Source organism: Filicampus tigris, chromosome 17, assembly GCF_054856515.1.
Source record: "Filicampus tigris isolate MCC_2025a chromosome 17, RoL_Ftig_1.0, whole genome shotgun sequence".
Taxonomy (NCBI): domain Eukaryota; kingdom Metazoa; phylum Chordata; class Actinopteri; order Syngnathiformes; family Syngnathidae; genus Filicampus; species Filicampus tigris.
In genome coordinates this window covers 8376616-8393406 of record NC_141233.1, presented here as the reverse complement: position 1 = coordinate 8393406, position 16791 = coordinate 8376616, and the positions used below count along the sequence as shown (strand labels likewise).

General features: G+C 40.6%; 2 protein-coding genes and 1 long non-coding RNA gene across 4 annotated transcripts in view; 1 reads left to right on the top strand and 2 right to left on the bottom strand.

The window, feature by feature from the left end:
• Positions 1–801: 801 nt before the first annotated feature.
• Positions 802–1348, bottom strand: LOC147133183 (uncharacterized). The gene is made up of 2 exons (XR_015081905.1): positions 1244–1348; positions 802–1162 (listed from the first exon to the last, which is right to left on the bottom strand). It is a non-coding gene; the product is annotated as an uncharacterized LOC147133183 (long non-coding RNA).
• Positions 1349–4450: 3102 nt separating this feature from the next.
• LOC147133182 (moesin a) lies at positions 4451–16772 on the bottom strand. The gene is made up of 13 exons (XM_086013139.1): positions 16361–16772; positions 9210–9293; positions 8807–8902; positions 8441–8715; positions 8249–8332; positions 7702–7848; positions 7508–7604; positions 7258–7421; positions 6998–7128; positions 6760–6920; positions 6586–6678; positions 6268–6498; positions 4451–5192 (listed from the first exon to the last, which is right to left on the bottom strand). The coding sequence occupies exons 1-13, from the start codon at positions 16370–16372 to the stop codon at positions 5028–5030; spliced, it is 1740 nt and encodes a 579-aa protein (XP_085869265.1). The 5' UTR covers positions 16373–16772; the 3' UTR covers positions 4451–5027.
• aifm1 (apoptosis inducing factor mitochondrion associated 1) overlaps positions 15883–16791 on the top strand; it is a 42987-nt gene continuing 42078 nt past the window's right edge. For both annotated transcript variants that reach the window (XM_086013126.1, XM_086013133.1), the window contains exon 1: positions 15883–15999. The gene's annotated coding sequence lies outside the window, so the exon portion shown is untranslated. The remainder of the gene's footprint in view (positions 16000–16791) is intronic.

Sequence of the window (16791 nt, the reverse complement as noted above, 5' to 3'; positions counted from 1 at the left end):
AGTGATGTGACTTGTCCTAAGGTTATTATAGTTAATGAAAAAGAATTAAATAGCTAAAACTAAAATCGAAAAAATAAAAAATCTTGAACGAAATAAAATAAAAATGAAAACGATGGGGGGAAAAACAAACTGAAAAGGTGTTGTCCATTTATGAAACAAATTAAAACTAACTCTAATTATAGCAATAATGTTCTTCTTATTCATCTTTGCTAATTAATATCCTAGCTTTTGGGGTTCTTTTAAATGTATTTATTTCGCTATTGATGAACATCTGTGCAGAAGTGGGAAGGCCAAACAGTTGTTTAAGAATGATAGTTTACTTTATTACACAATGCTTAATACTCAACAAATACTCCATATATTAAAAAAAAACAAAAAACTAAAACTAATACTGTATTAAAATTAGCAAAACTAAGGACAAAAGAAGGATTTAAAAAAAAATTAAATAAACAAACTAGCTAATTCAAACTAACTGAATTTTAAAAAAAAACTGCCGGTAAATTAAAAACTACGTAAAAACTATAATGAAAAATCCAATTATAACCCAGGCCGGTCCACACAGGAACAGGAAGCGCACAAAAGGCTGATAAGCGTTTGTGTCTTTGAGAAGTGTGTCATGAAAGCTTGAGTGCAACCCAACCCGCTTTGACTTCAGAAGAAAACTATATTCATTACTTTTATTCATATGCTTTATTGCAGTCCCAAAGTGGTTCCGATACAATTTTAAATGGGTGGAAAGAAATCAATAACGGTAATTTCATAGTATTTGTTTCCAGTGACACAAAAAAAAATGTTCTGCGGTAACCATTGATCAGAAAATCCTTTAATTGTGTATTACGGTACATAAGCAGCATACATTTCTTATTCACATATTTTGACATTCAGTGGTACATGTTCTATATTTTACATGATAAACGGTCTCAAATGATATGTTCACAGCTTGTTCCCTATTTCCTTAATGAGTCATCAGTAAGATACAAATGCAACACATCGGTTGAGAAGAGATTCCCGACGTCTCCGGTGAGCTCGGCGTTGTCTTGTAGGCCAGTGACGCCTCACTTCGGGTATTTGACAAACTGACACTCACAGAATCAGAGTGTCCGACTCAGCTTGTCAAATACACTAAGTGGGGGGCCGGATCTCCCCAAAGCAAACCTGACACCTTAGGAGAAATGAACATTCACCACCCGCGCCTTGTAAGCGACTGTCTTCCAGTTATTCCATAATGAGCAAAATGAATTACCTGGAGTGTGTGGACGTTGCTGCTGAGGGCCGATGACTCTCGCTGCTCCCGTCTTTGACTACTATGAGCTGACAATGACAATTGGCCGGAGCATTTAGGCTGCATATGCCGCAAAGGGGAAGTCAAAACGAGGAAGATAAGTGAGCGGCTCACTTGCAGGAAATGTGTGGAAATAAAGTGTCAACATGTCACGGTTGTGAAATGCTCTTGAAGGCTTTCTCCGATAGACATTTGTGCACGCCTTTCAATTTGTGGCATTTTACAATTCTTATCATTGCATTCAGAAGGCACTTGTGGAGCTGATGACTGAGTCTGCCACTTTATAACTTAATTGAACATTACATACATCCCCTGAAAAAGTGGGTCACTTTATTTTAACCCAAGAACAACTTCTTCCATACTTCACCAGCCACAGTTACTGTAATTGTTTCATCATCTGCTTGGACTCACTTTTTCATGACCAGTCTTTGACCAAACTGACCACAAGTGGTGCTGCCTTTCTGCTTAGACCAGCTGAGTCCAAAGTCCTGGTTGCCAGCCAATCGCAGGGCACATACCAAACAACCATTCACACCTTAGGAGTCTTCAGTAAAACCAGCATGCAAACATGCTGGAACAGAAAAGAGCCTTCCAAAAGTTGGAAGTGTGCAATTGTCGAAATTAAGTAATTAATTAATTAATTTGTTAAAAGCTTAAGATTTTCTACCTGTCGGTATAAAGGATTGTTGCCACTGTAACTTACCACACTAAGCCGATACAACACGATAATGTAGAAGGTAGGGTCTTGAGTAAGATGTCAAATTTTAGTTCTTGCGCTCCTTAGCAGAAATTGAAGTGGTTTAATGTTATGCTTCATGAAATTCCGTCTTCTCAGAGAAGCCCAATTAGCCAGCTCAAATTTGGAGACAAGACAAATAGGCGGTGTTTTTGTTTTTGTTTGAAATTCCTCATTCCCTGACAAGAGCTTACTGAAAGCGAAAGAGCGCACGTTAAAGCATTTCATGATGCTAGATGGTCTCTGAGACAAATCAACAAATTAGTAGCATTTTGTACAGAGCCTTGTACAAAATGCGTCTAAAACCTTCATGACGGAACTGACGCTGTAAGTCACATAAAGCGGTGAACCAACTTCTCGGAGCAGCAGCATACCAATATAGAGGAAGTTGGAGGTGAAAAGATGCGTCCCAGTGAACTCTTGAGAAAGAGTGGAGTTCACTTTCATCAAGTTGTTCCCCAACAATTAAGTGAAGAAACAGGCCGCAGTTCAGTGGCAGCCACATTTCTAAATTGAAGGACTCATACATGCAGTACTAATTGTTGGCGGGATTCTGGAGACAGGAGCTTGTGGCAAAGTGCTGCGTATTTATTTATTTATTTGCATATTCCACCAAACTGACACTGAACTGAGAGCTTTCTTATTTGCTCACCTGTCAATCACTTGCGCTATTATTTTTATGTGGAGTGTAAAGGCAATGCTCTGAGATTTTTTTTTAATTTGAGGAAATTGTGTGTCGGTAAGTGCAAAAGACATTGTGTTACTACTAGTTAAAAAATACGTTGAAAATATATTAATTAATAAGCACAATAGTATGAATGGGTTAACAATAATGCAAGTTGATGCACAATAGGAAAAACGTCTATTTGTAGAATATATTTTTATATTTTGGAGTTAACCACTTTCTTTTTTTCTGGCCAATTCGCCTTCACTCGTGAGCGAAAGACACCATCATGTGGCTTATTGCAAAATTACAAGTACAGTGAGTGCAAGAAACTGGAGTAGGAGGCAGACTCCTGTGCAGTGGGTGTTCGGTTTTCGGGCCCCGACATACGACATTATTAAAAGGTTACGTATGAACGGTGCGTGGCGTACGTAATGAGTATGTTTGAAGCTCGTCGCAAATCGAGGACCCCGTGTAAAGGCGAGTTGCAAACAGAAAGGAAAAGGACCAAGCTTTTTTTTTTCTCAGGCTTTTATTCAGTGGTGAAAGGAAGACGAAGCAAAATATGGGCAAGGCACACTTTCTGCCAGATGGAAAAAAAAGATTATGATTCAAGAACTACTAGAGAGATCATGAGCGCGGGTCCAAGCCACCTATGATGATTGACTATTGTTCTTCAGGTGAAACGTAACAGTACAGTATCATTTCAGTTGTCAAAGGCAAAGGTATCCAAAATAACAAATGCATTCTTAATGTTTGATGGCAATTATTTTGTGAAAGAAAAATAGATAACAATGGGCAAAAATACTGTATTGCAATTGCATCTAAGTAAAAATTCATTCAGACACATCAAAATAGAATAAAAGAAACACCTACTGCTATAATACTTGTATTTTGAACTTGCAAAATAACGTAAATACATCTTTCAGAGACTAATCTATGAAACAAGCAAAACCCTTCTTGTGCCTTGGTGCCCAAATGAGGCTGAAAGGATGGCGATAGCATGATATTGATTGACATAGATATTGAATTGAAAAACAATGTTGCTGTCATGAACTGGAATGTAGATTTTCATTGGTGCAATGACGCGGTGAGCACAGGGTGTTGCTTGTTCCTTCAACTGACTACAACAGCCGCGAGCCACTTCATTAGTTTACAACTAATACTGCGCCCCGGATGCTAAAGTTGCATCATACAAAAATATCCTCGGCGGTGTTTTCTTCTCTATTTTTACCACCGTACATGATTTGATCACATCAGAATAATCCAAATCACAAAAATACAAAAGTCATTAATTAAATACATACAGTATATTAAAATGTAAGAACTGGGCCTACTAATCATTGTTGTTTTGGTTAATATTGAATACTGCGATGTTCCAGTGCATGTTAAAGAAAATTACTTTAAGCAAAAACGTCTTTCAGATGTGATTTAAAAAAATGTAAGATTAAATTACAACATAGCGACTTTATAAAGACATACTGTAGGATGTTGTATCGAACAAAATAAATGATCATCCCGTGATATCAGAACTATTATTGATTAAAAGCTCATACATGAAGCCTAAGTCTAAACCCCAGAGTCAAAAACATAAGTCTGATGTACGTTGTGTATGCGTACGAGCTACAATCTGACCAAAATTATCCAATCAGATATGAACGCTTCAGGGTCAGTTTTTCCTTCCATTTTGAACACTTCCCCCGACAGACATGATGAGCATCATAATCTCAAACCGAAGATTCAAATTTAACACTACAAAATAAAAGGGTTTCTTATGGCACAAGTTTATTCAGTCTAAATCCCAAAAGAAAAGCAATTCATTGTCTTAAATTCTGTTCTGTAGATGCACCAACATAAGACTTCAATCAACTCATAGGACTGTTTACATTCTACAGTATTTAAAAGCTGTGTGGTGCATCATGAGATAATTAATATGAACAGAAAACTCAGTTTGCATGTGTACAGCAAAAACATTCAATTTATATCTAACGGCCACAGAGTTGGACTGGCCGTCAGGTCTTGAATTTTGAATACAAGGGAGTGACAGAAATATGAGATGAAATTACAATTAGTTGACTTGATGTGTCAGAAAATTAACGATATGCTACAAACCCCCCTAAGTGAGGAATGCACTTATAAAATACAGTATGTCCCTTATGAACCAGTGACTTGCCTAAATTCAGTTAGGAAATGATAGCACATGCAATTTTACAGATCCATATTTGTACATTGTGCTGTGTTTGTGCAGCCATGTCATGATTTGAAGCTGATTTATTTGGGAGGAGAGAAAGAGCTCGAGCGACGCAGGACTGCAGTCCAGTCGAGTGGGCTTGGCGACTTCCGCATCACATACATTCAAACTCGTCGATGCGCTGCTTGGTGTTTCCTGACCGGATCTGTCGCAGGGTCTTGTACTTGTCTCGTCCCGCCCGCATGTTCTCTGCGTGGATCATGTCGTTGACCGTCTTCTTGGTCTCGTCTCGGGCGTTGGCCAACTCTGAACTTAAAGCCTGGAATGGCAGTTGTCACATAGTAAGGCATCCTAATCAATGTTAGTCTAACTTCTATTGTTTATATGATTCTGACCGCTCGGTCCATTTCTACATGTGTACTTTTCTGCAAATAGTTGCGATTTTTTTTTTTTTTAAGGGAAAGTCAACCCAAACATTTTTTTCCAGAATATGTTCCATGCAGTCTAGTTTAAATACATCATTCTGTTATTTGCTGAAAAACATGACCTCGGGGGCAAAGCACTGTCAAATATAAAACTATTGCTTTGGTGCCAAGGAACCATATTAAGATGAGTTGAGGAGCTTCATGTAGGGCTTTGCCACCATCTTGTGGCATCAATAGGCATTTGTAACTCACATTGATTGGTCTACATACAATTATAACTTGCAATGAAATATGAGAGAGCAATAGGAAAATACTTTGGCTCGTAAAGTTACGACAAAGGGTGGGGAGAGCGGGTCCGCCTCCCAGTTGTGATACTCGGCTGCGGCCTTTGTGGAGTTTCCAAAAAATATGCATGTCAGGTTAATTGAAAACTAAGTTGTGAACTTGTGTAAATCTATAATTATCCAAGTTTCCTGCGACTGGCTGCCTACCAGTCCAGGATGTACCCCGCCTCTCATTCAGTAGGCTCCAGCTCACATTTGTGACACTGATGAGGATAAGTGCTATAGAAAATGGCTGGACGGATGAGTTACAACGGGGACAAGTATGTGCTTATTGTTTAAAGCTTGTGTCAGCAGACTGCAAAATGACCTTTGCTAAAGCCATTGGAGATTTATTCCTCTTGCTGTAATGTTCCTCCTACACACTCCACGGTGTACGCGCTGTACTGAACTGTGCCACTTGATGGAAACGTGGCTTTAGAGCCAAGTGCAGAAAATAGGTTCTTATTGATGACCGTCAATTTGTGAGTAAGTTGAGTCACGATCATTATTTCAGTATGTACGTTTTGTGACATTTTTGTTAGGCGGGGTACCGTGAGATTTTTTTTTAATGTAAAATATGTGCCCTGGCTCAATACAGGCGGGGAAATACTGGACTAAATTTAGCACAAGAGGTCATAAGACTTACAAGTAAATGTTTCTGCAAGCGTTCGTTCTTCTCCGCCTCCGTCATGCGCTCTTCCTCGCTGCGGTCCTTATACGTGACGGCAGATGTGAACTCGGCGCTGGCCTCGGCGCTGCTTTCATCGTTCTCGTCATGCTCGTTCTCGGTGTTGAGGGGCTCCTGAACGTGGGCCACCATCACTTTGTTTTTGAGCTCCTCTTTGGTCTTCTCCAGGTCCTCCTGCACCATGGTGGCCTGAGGTACGAGAGGAATGATCATTAAGGGCGGAATTGCGCTACAGGATATTGTTCACGTTCAAAAGATAATAAATGAGTAGCACACCTTCTCTTGCCACAGTATTGCCTCCTCTTCTTTCTTCTTCTTGGAATCTTCCAGAAGGGAAATCTTTGAGGTCAGCTCAGCCAACTCGGTGGCCTGAAACAACATCACGCTACTTTTGAGTTGCTCATCATCTAAAGCACCAAACCGGTGTCACGTGTACATCGTACAACTGACCAGGTGCTCTTGGTTCTTCATCTGGTTTTCTGACTGCTGCAAGAGAGTCATCTTAGCATCCTCGGCGCCTTTAAGGTCCGCCTCCAGGCGCTCAGCTTCATCCTGGGCTCGCTTCCTCTCCATCTCCAACTCCAGAGCCCTCATCGTTTGCTCCTCCAGCTCTGCGCATAATGACTGAACGTGAACATCGCTCCAGAACGACGATCTTCTCCGACGTACTGGCCCGTCCGTCACCCACCTTGCTGGGCCTTTTTGGTCTGCTCCTCGATCTGTTTTAATCGCTCCATTAATTCCTCTTTTTCCTTTTCTATCTTCTCCTTTTCCTTTTCTGCAGCTTCCCTTTTCCTCTTTTCGTTATCCAGCAGAGCTCTAATGCATTTAGAAAATAATTGAAAGTACTTTGAATGATACGGCTGCCTTTATTTATTGCAAGCCCCACCTCAATGATGGAAGTGTTTTTCGGTTAAATGCCTGTTGTATGAGAGAGGTGACCGTTACCGTTCCATCTTCTTGAGATTCTTCTCCTCCCGAGCTTGAGCCTTCATCTGCTGTACTTCAATGGTGTCGGGCTTGCGGCGGCGCATGTACAGCTCGTGGTTTCCCATGCACAGAGACAGAATGCGCTTGTTGATGCGCAGCCTCGGAGCATAAAATACAAAGTCCTAAAAAAAAAAAAGGATGAATAAGTTAGTGGCAGGTATAGCTTCAATTAATGGCCTTTCCTTTAAACTTTAAAATGTCGACCTACTGGTGCTTTCTTGTCAATTGGTTTGATGACGAATTTCTTGTCATTGAAGGAGATATTCCTGATTTCACTCCAAGGAAAACCAATTTTGGGCGTCATTCTGTGAAATACACACACAGACCTCTGTATTGATAACGAGGCCCAAAAGCTACAAAACGTGTGGCGGTGAGAAACGTTGAAATCGTGGATACACTCACTTATCGTTCTGTTCATATATGTTGAGCCCCAAAGCGTCCACTCCCAGCCACAACTCTGTTCCTTTCTTATTTTTGATGCTGAAGTAGTTGACTCCATACATCTCCAGGTCTTGGGCAATCTTCAAATACTCCATCATGGATTCCTCTCTGCGCACACAAACGTTGTCTTTTAAAGACTGGAACGGTAACGTTTCATCGTTATCAAGAACGCCAAATATCTTTTGGCGCTTTGCTCAACTGAAAACTTTACGGTCTCAACAAGCCACAGTCACTTCTAGCGTATCACACTCATTTCTGATTTAAGATGTATGCTAGGTTATGCCAACTAAAAGAAAACACTAGCCATGAAAAGTGTATCATGACCTCTGGGCCCTGGCCAGTGTTATATTTGAAAAGTCATGCCAGCCCACTGGAAGAGGCATACAAAGGAGAAAAGGCAGAGTCAGATAAAATTTGGCAGAACAGTACAAATAGAACTAGTAACCCGTATAATGAGCCGGGAACTTCTTATCTAATGAGACTGAGAAGGAGGAGGACCAGCGATTACCTCATCATTCCCTTGTGTTCTTCATGCCATACTTGAATCCTCTCCTCCCACTGGTCCTTGCTGAGTTTGTGCTGGTCCAGAACTCTGCCAACACAAGTACTCAGAGGTCATGCAGAGGAATAAAACGGCTGATCCAAACCCAGATGACCACTGCTTGTCTTGTCAATAGTGAATTCGTCTGATAGAAATTACCTCTGAGGGAGCAGATGTTCATTGGATAGATAGCCTGGCGTGTGGACTTCCTTGTTGTAGTCAGCATACTTTGCCTGCACCGCATAGGAAGCCAGGAGGACGGCTGTCTCTGGAGGGCAGTAGATATCATCATTTAGAATTCCTTCCTTCACCTGCAGGAAAAACAGCCGCTGGGTGGCATCCTGGATTAACTCCTCGGACACATCCTCAGGGAAGAACTTGGCACGGAACTTAAATAGTAGCGGGCTTTCCTTCCTCACATCTTGGGCTGTCACCTGAAATTATAACGTAGAATAGACTGTAGGTCATATACTTCACTAAGTGGTTCAATAGCATCAAAGACAGGAAAATCTATAAAGGGCTCACCTTCTTATTGAGTTTGAGCCACGTAGATAAACCCTTGGTATCCTGGTACTGCAGTCCAAAGTACCACACCTCCCGTAGCCCAATGGTCTTAACAACCTGGGCAAAATATATACATATATATGAAAAATATGAGAAAAAAAAACAATATATAAAATCCCAAGACTGTTAGCACATTCTCCAAGAGGTCTTTTAAAAATCTAGAGACATTTCTTGTTTTGGGAGACTGTGTATGATGCAGTTCTTTGCTCTGTGCACCCCTGTCAACTACAACCACAAAAATGCAAAAGTTCAAATATAATATCATTCAGTAGAGAGTAGACGCGACATCTGCCAATTGTATCGTTGCCAATGTCATTCAGTATCACTTGAGGCAAAAATAACTGACTATTTTAATGTGTCCTACCTGGTCAAAGAGTTGCTTTCCTGTTGTTGTGGGCTGAATGGCAAACTCCAGTTCCGCATCCATTGTGGTGACTCTTACACTAATCTAAAATAAATAACAAAAGGAATGAATGAACAATGTAAAATGACAATAACATGGGCATGCGCATAAATCAAAAACTAGTACATCAATGTTGTTTATGTGAATACCGCATTAAGAAAAAAATGCTGAAAAATCCAGTCATAGAGACAATGTAAAACCATTAGGCTTCAATAAGAAGTTTGTTTAACATACATGTTGGTCAGGTCAAATATGGAATGTCTTTGGAATTTGAATCTAGAGAATGAGGGGAAAATGTGCAATCATCAACATTGACAAGATAGAGACACTATTTACATTGTTGTTTTAGGGTTAAATAGCACTCGAAATGAACCTTGAATACAAAAAAAGACCTCTTTGAAGATAGGCAAATTTTAAGCCATATTATTTACAGTCAGACTGAAAGTCCGGCCCCTTCACTGAACACTCAAATGCCCATCACAAACTAATTCCCCATAGCACCATGGACCAGCCAACAAACCATCTGACTGTATAATGAATTATTGAATTATGAATTATTTTTTTCCTGCAAGTAGACTCCATGAAAGCCAATATGCCCGTCTGGTGGGCCTCAGTATGGGACTTATCTACAGGAAGTAACCACATCCTCTGGTGAGGCGGCCTTGTGAGGCCTTTCGCCGCTGCGCCCTCAGGAGAGCGGCCTACTTCCTTTCATGCATCAAGCAGTCAACCAGTCAGCTCGCTGCTCTGCGCTCTGCCAAGAACATACTAAAACACCTATTTGCAGCTAGTCTGTCACCACTGGGGAACTTCCTGTTCAAGTCGAGAATGCACTGAACTCGCATCAGATATTGAAACAGGAATGCGGAATGTATTACAGGAACCGCCTTCATCGAGTCGTAAGCTTTCGATGCTTTTACAGCAGTGGTGTGACGTTCAACTTGTAATAGGAGTGAAAAACCCAGAACGCCTCTCCTACGTTTATTCAAACGCTCCGAGGTCATACAAATATTATATTTACTCTGGAATCAGCAAACTGATTGTGTTGCTGCTTCTCATTTCTGTGCCCTCTTGGAGATGATGAAAAAGGCAGCACACATGCCTGTTGGGAAATAACTGTGCAGTCTGAGGCCCACGCCTGCCCTCAACAACAATGGTGCGCATTATTTCCCACTAGTAGGGGCTGACGAGAGTTGCGTTCTTTCCCATTCATGTCAGCAGAACCCCATTTGCAGCTCAGGACACTTGCCCCTCTGTCACTTCCTGTCATCGCCCGCAGTTAGCTCGTAGGTCAATCTGGGTCGACGCCAAGCAGCAACAGAATTGCCTGGAATCATCTAGGGCAGTACCACAAGTGGTGCGCAGGATTCCTCTAGTGGTATACAAAAGAATCACTGGATAAAATGTTCAAACTGTGCATAATGTTACAGTGGGTTCAAGTTTTTTATTTATTTATCCAGTACAGTACATTTGTTAAGTGCACAGTTCAGTTGTGTTTAACTTTTAAATACAGCACATTTTCATTTAATCTTTTAAAACTTATATGTGCAATGATTTTTAATCTAAGTACTGTTTTATTGTTCAAACTGTGCATTATGTTAGTGGCTTACAATATATTAAATATACTTTTCAGAAATAAAACTGTCTAATTTTTAATGAACACTTGGGCCTACTATGCTACTGTATTTTTAATGTCGGTCATGATGTGGTACTCGAAGAGTAAAGTATTATTTTAAGGTTGTACTTGGTATAAAACGTTTCAGAACCATTGCAAGTCTCAAGAACCAATATGTCGGTAATAAACTATTTTAAAAACTCATTTCATCTCGCTATGACCCGGCTGGACTCTCAGCTGCTTCATTTCCTGAGCCCCAATGACTAACGTTGCATGAAAAAGGAAGCACGCTGCTACATTCTCTGCTCGTGTTAGGGTGTGTCGCCCACACTATTCTTAGCGCACACTCACCCGCGCCCTCTCGGCCCACGTGCCATGTTTCCATGCATTCGACCTCATCATTTTCCCCATGGCGACGGCACAATGTACACCGGCTAAATTACACTCTTCACCATACCAATGCGCCGATGCTTAAATGTGGTGACAGGTTTGTGGCATTTTTAATAACGCTGTTTGCTTTATTACCCAACATGACTAAGACATTTTCGCACAGCCACGCAGCTCTAATCTCATTTTCCAATGTATCATACCAAAAACAGTGATCACTCCATAAATCACCATAAACATGATGTAGACAACCACAATATCCAAAACTACAAATGATATGATGGGAAAACTATGCAGCTATCTTCTAATTACTCATATGCGACATACCTCCGCACTGATTTAAACTAACAAAGTCAACATACAAAAGTATACATATGACTGGTCTTACTGTATGATGTCCTCAATAGACGAACAACAACCTTAACCCCCCGCCCGGAGACATTTCTATATGGACACGGATAGATTATTAGTTCATACTGTTTATCTTTGAACGATTTTTGCAAATGCCACATTTACAGTACTGACAAGTTCATTATGTATGTAAAATGACAACAAGAAACTCATACTCTCTTGAACTGAGCCGTACCTTATCAAATCGAATCACCCCTCAACAAAGTTCTGTGGCATAAGCCTACACGCTAACAAATCAACCAACAATACAGTTAACACATGGTGGAGGCACTGTAATATTTTTTGCTCAGACCTGTGTCACTTAAAAAGTGTTTGCCATAACGATGTAAGTCCTAAAGCTGCCTGTAGGAACGGTCGTACAGAAAAGGCTGTTAAACCTCCCACCTCTGTTCAAACGCCCTGTGGCTGTGGTAGTGTTGTGTGTCTGCAGTCCAGATGTGTTTACAGCTGAGGGCTGGATGCAGCCGAGCGTTACGTTGAAAGAAACCCTCCAGTTGAAGAGTGCAAACTGGCAGACAGGAAGAGCGAGGGATGAAAGGGAGGATGAGCTTTCTTTACAAAGTGAGGAGGGGTCTTTCCCATGACCATTGTTCCTTAAATACAATGTACAAATACATGTGCACATCTATCTGCCAGACATCTCTTAGTGCCAGAACCAAGTCACTTTTGTTGGGGAGGTACCGTAGTTAACATTGGTAATCCTTCTGTAGCCTCCGACCAAACTGGTACTTCACTCAATCAACTCATGAAAGCCTGTTGACTCAAACTTCCTACTATTCACTAATACTTGTGCGTGACAAGTGTCATTGGGTCCGGGGCACAACTTACAGTACAAACATTTGGCAAAACCTCAAGCTTGCTCTTATCTTTAGACAACCGTGATTTGATTTGAGCTGAAAACAGCCGAAAAATGGACCACGGGTAGAGCTAATTAGCACACAAAGATGACAAATATTAACAGAAAAAACGACTTACTTTTCGAAGTGTAATTGTCACACCAGATCCAAGGTGAATATATTCAACTATTTGTGTAAAAAACATTCACTTTTTCCGCCACCTCTACTTCTACAAACTGCTAATCTGCTCTGCTATGTGCACTACGGCCTCCTTAAATCCCTTGCTAGCATACCTCCACGTCTTTCCATTGACCAAATCACCATAGCCACACACACTCAATGTTTGTCCCTCTAACAAGAAAACCACCAATGTTGTTGACTTCCGACTGAAATGGTAAGTTATACCCAAGCTTTTTTTTTTCAGAGAACGTTTCTGCCATAGTGGATGTTTGTGTGACATAGTACCAGTACGCTCAAAATGTTGATATATTGAATGACTTTATTAATACTAATATCCAATGAAAATATATCAGAACTATATTAGGGAGTGTTTTAAATCCGACACAGTAACGGAATCACAGCAACTCGTGATAAAATGACACTTAAAGGCTGATAGAGGGCTCCAGTGCAATCTTGAGTGGTGCACGGCATGTGAGGAGCAGGCTGGGGGAAGCAGGGAGGAGAGTAGCTAGACCGTGATGTGAAAGTCCATATAAGGCTGCGGGTGAGGAAATTACCAGAAAGGAACTGATGTAAGAGCAGAACATTTGAGTCACGCCGTGACTTCCTTGAGAAACTCAAGCACTTCAGTGCAGACGGAACGATGGCAGAGACGCGCAACCTTTGGAATGATTGCGACTCATTGAGACTGATATAATTGACTAAAATGCTGGGTTTTGTACACCCTCCTACTGTGGATAAAGTTCTAGAAAGACAACTTTCACTTGGCAAAAAATGAACTTTGGTGCCGAGTCAGATTATCTCGCTTCCTTTTTTTCTACAAAGTATGTTTTGCCTGCCCCGAAGCTTCCAAATAACCTTACAGAAGGACGAGTTCACAAAAATCTCCGATAACGGGAAGTACTAAACTTTTCATTCCGAAAGCATTGTCCTTCAGTTATTCCTACCATCATTTATGGCCAGTGACCTTCCTCTTGACCAAGATATTTGTCCCCTTTCAGTTTCCTTTTTTCTAACACTAAAGCAGGACATCCAAACAACACAACAGCAATGAACCATGTAGTCTTATTGCTTGCAATCACATTGTAAAAGCTTTTTTGAGCTTCTCCTGACTTGTGAAGCTTCTGCAAACAGGAGACCACGCTATTGTTGTCGAAGCTAACAGTATCCTAGCTGCACAACTGGGACAATTGGCACACAGACAGTCACCTAAGTAACAGGCTAAACATTTAGCATATTGACATTTTGGACATAAACAATGATGAAATCAACATTAACTAAAACTCTGACTTTGAACAAGTATTATACGTAGATATTTAAATTAAATTCACATACCTGTGTCATGCTCTCTACATCGGATATTCTAAAATGATAAATATTAAATTCTGGTTGATGAGCTCGGAAAAGCCAACAATGAGTTTATTCCAGTATGCGTTATTTTTCAAGACTTAATCACATTAAACTGCTCAATCTGTGGTGTTGATGTGATGTAATTTTATTGCAGAAAAAAATTAGAATTTATTCATCATAGTATATCAAGGTGTTTTTGTAGTAATATCTTTTTTTTCTTTTTGGGCCCTACTCATTCATAATGGTGCATTTGAAATAACTGATTTATTAATCCCACTGTTTTATGTCTCAGAAAAGCAAAAGGTTTGCCTTCATTAATGCTGTTTATATCAAATAGGAAGGGCTTCTCAAACTTTTCCCAGTCCATAAAAGTTTTTTTTTTCCCAGGGAAACCCCTTAAACATCATTTTAAAAATAACTAACATTATACTATAATAGGGGTGGAAATCTTTGGGAACCTCAAGATTCGATCTGATTCCTATTTAGAAGCCCACGATTCGATATTTCCCGATTCAGAGGCCTATGATTCGATTCGATTGCGATTCCGATGCATCAATACGTTGGCTTACATTTTATAGCCCATGTAAAAACACTGCTACCTTTTTTAAAACAAAAAAACTCAAGGAAGAGCAAACATTTATATGTCACACTTTGACTTCGCTCCGCTGGTATGAGGTTTTGCTTGTTCCGCCATCTCGTGAGATATTAGCTTAGCCTAGCACAGACATCTGACGTACAAACGCAGGTAATCGCTTGTGCGTGCTTTTAGTTTTGTTAGTTAAACTTTAAATATTGATTATTAATACCTATGAAACGATTCAGAATCTTTCTAATACGCCGAACAATGCATCCAAAAAACGATTATTGTTCCCACCCTTATTTTATAACTACTTTTATGACTATACTTTTATAGCTAACATTGTCATTGTTGTTGGGCAGAATCCTTGCATTTACAGAAACATTATTTTTCATAAAATGAAGTGCATATTTTTCAGTTAAACATTGTATCGCTAAGGTTCTCAAGCTAACTTCAATTTGAAAAAATGACAGAGCCACCAGAGTGACCAATAGTATTGAATTGTGAAAAAAAAGTGACATTTTCCAAAGATGGACATAGGGGGGTTCCGCCCAACAGTAACAAACGCACCACTAAATGCCATATGAACTATTTTCTTTATAAATGTTTAAGCCTAGATATTTATGACCGGTTTAATAGAAAGGACCTTCACCAAATATTTATCCATCGGCTCCAGCTGGAAATGCTGCATGTGTACAGGCATGTCAGATTTATGTGATGATACATTAATTTCACAATGATCAGCGCTTTTAATTGGCAGAAAGGGAGGAGTAATTGCTTTGTGTTTTTTTTAATTGGGACACGGGACCCTGTGTATTTCTAACATAATTTACTACAAATTTTATGGACCTCAGTTTGAAACCACTGTACAGTACATTGTATTAAAGAAAGTTGGTATTTAAACGTTCCTCCATTGATAAAGAAAGTTTGTCCTATACACTGTCAATGTTTAAATGCAAAGATGTGCATTTAAACATTCAGTGTAGTATCAGCGTCACAATTATTTTATTCTCTCACAGTGCACAAGATTTCTATTCCCAGTGTTTTGGCTCAAATAAGTAAAACAGAAAACAGAGATTAAGGCTTGGAAACATGAGCTTTATGCAGTTTGAATTAAACAAAGAGTGTGTGTGCACCCCCCACACACACCCCCAACAATGAGAGGAGGGGTCCTCTTCATTGTTCCCAGCTATGCCACGTTAAAACAGATTGCTAAACTTAATATGATGACACCAAACATTCTTATAAAAACATATTTTCCAGCAGGTAGAACCAGGGCTGGAGGACACACAGCTGGGCCGGCTTGACAGCTCCAATCTCGGCTTCTACCTACTAGCTAGCCCCGGCTGGATGGGAAGGCCTCCGGAAACACGAACTCCATGGAGACCGGGGGAGGTGAGGGGGAACTGGAGGGCACTCGCCCAGGACAAAGCCACCCCGGGACGGGATTCTCAACGTGGGGAGACGTTGGAAGTGGGATTGTGATACAAAGTAAACTCAAGGCCTCAATGAAGGATGTGATTTAAGGCGCTCATTTGAAGAGGCACTGGGGCGGGAGCGCGCACGCGCACTCTCCTAACGGAAAGTATTGTGTCGTCGCGTGAATTGAAAAAGATACATGAAACCATTTGAAGCACCCAATAAGTAACACTCCAAAATCACAAACCGGTGTTGGACATATCAACGTTGGGTTCTGTTATATGAGCAACAAAGAGGCGTCTACGTGATAAGAATAGTTGCGTTAAATCAAGCTTACCGTTTTCGGCATCTTGGCTTTTGTTGGTCCGGTTCGTGTTAGAAGAAAACAAAAAACAAAAAAACTAATAGAACAGACGAGCAGTTGTCGAGACCACCAGAAAACTTTTTCCCATCAGAACAACGGCGCCAGTGAAACGCCTTCCTGTCTAAAACGAGTCCAACCTTTTACTTGTTAGCTCGATTTAAATCACACAAAAACAGGTATCTGTTGAACTTTCCAGGGGAATATTTGCCTTTGTGTCGCTCTCGAAAAAGAAATTGACTCGAAAGCTCGATTTCCTGCTAACGGTACCCGGACTCTCAAACCACACCCAGGCCGATGACAGGACAGCAGCCAGACAGAAAGAAGGAGAAGCTCGGTTTGGTTTGGGTTGGTTTAGTTGGAGCCCGCAGACTCCGCCTGCTGCCTCTGCATCATCATGGCCGCAC

Excerpts from the sequence above, each read along its gene's own strand:
- LOC147133182 (XM_086013139.1), bottom strand. Across the intron at positions 8,333-8,440 it reads GAACATCTGCTCCCTCAGAG|AGTTCTGGACCAGCACAAAC; the intron begins GTAATTTCTATC and ends TTGTGTTGGCAG. Across the intron at positions 5,193-6,267 it reads GCTTGCAGAAACATTTACTT|GCTTTAAGTTCAGAGTTGGC; the intron begins GTAAGTCTTATG and ends CTGCCATTCCAG.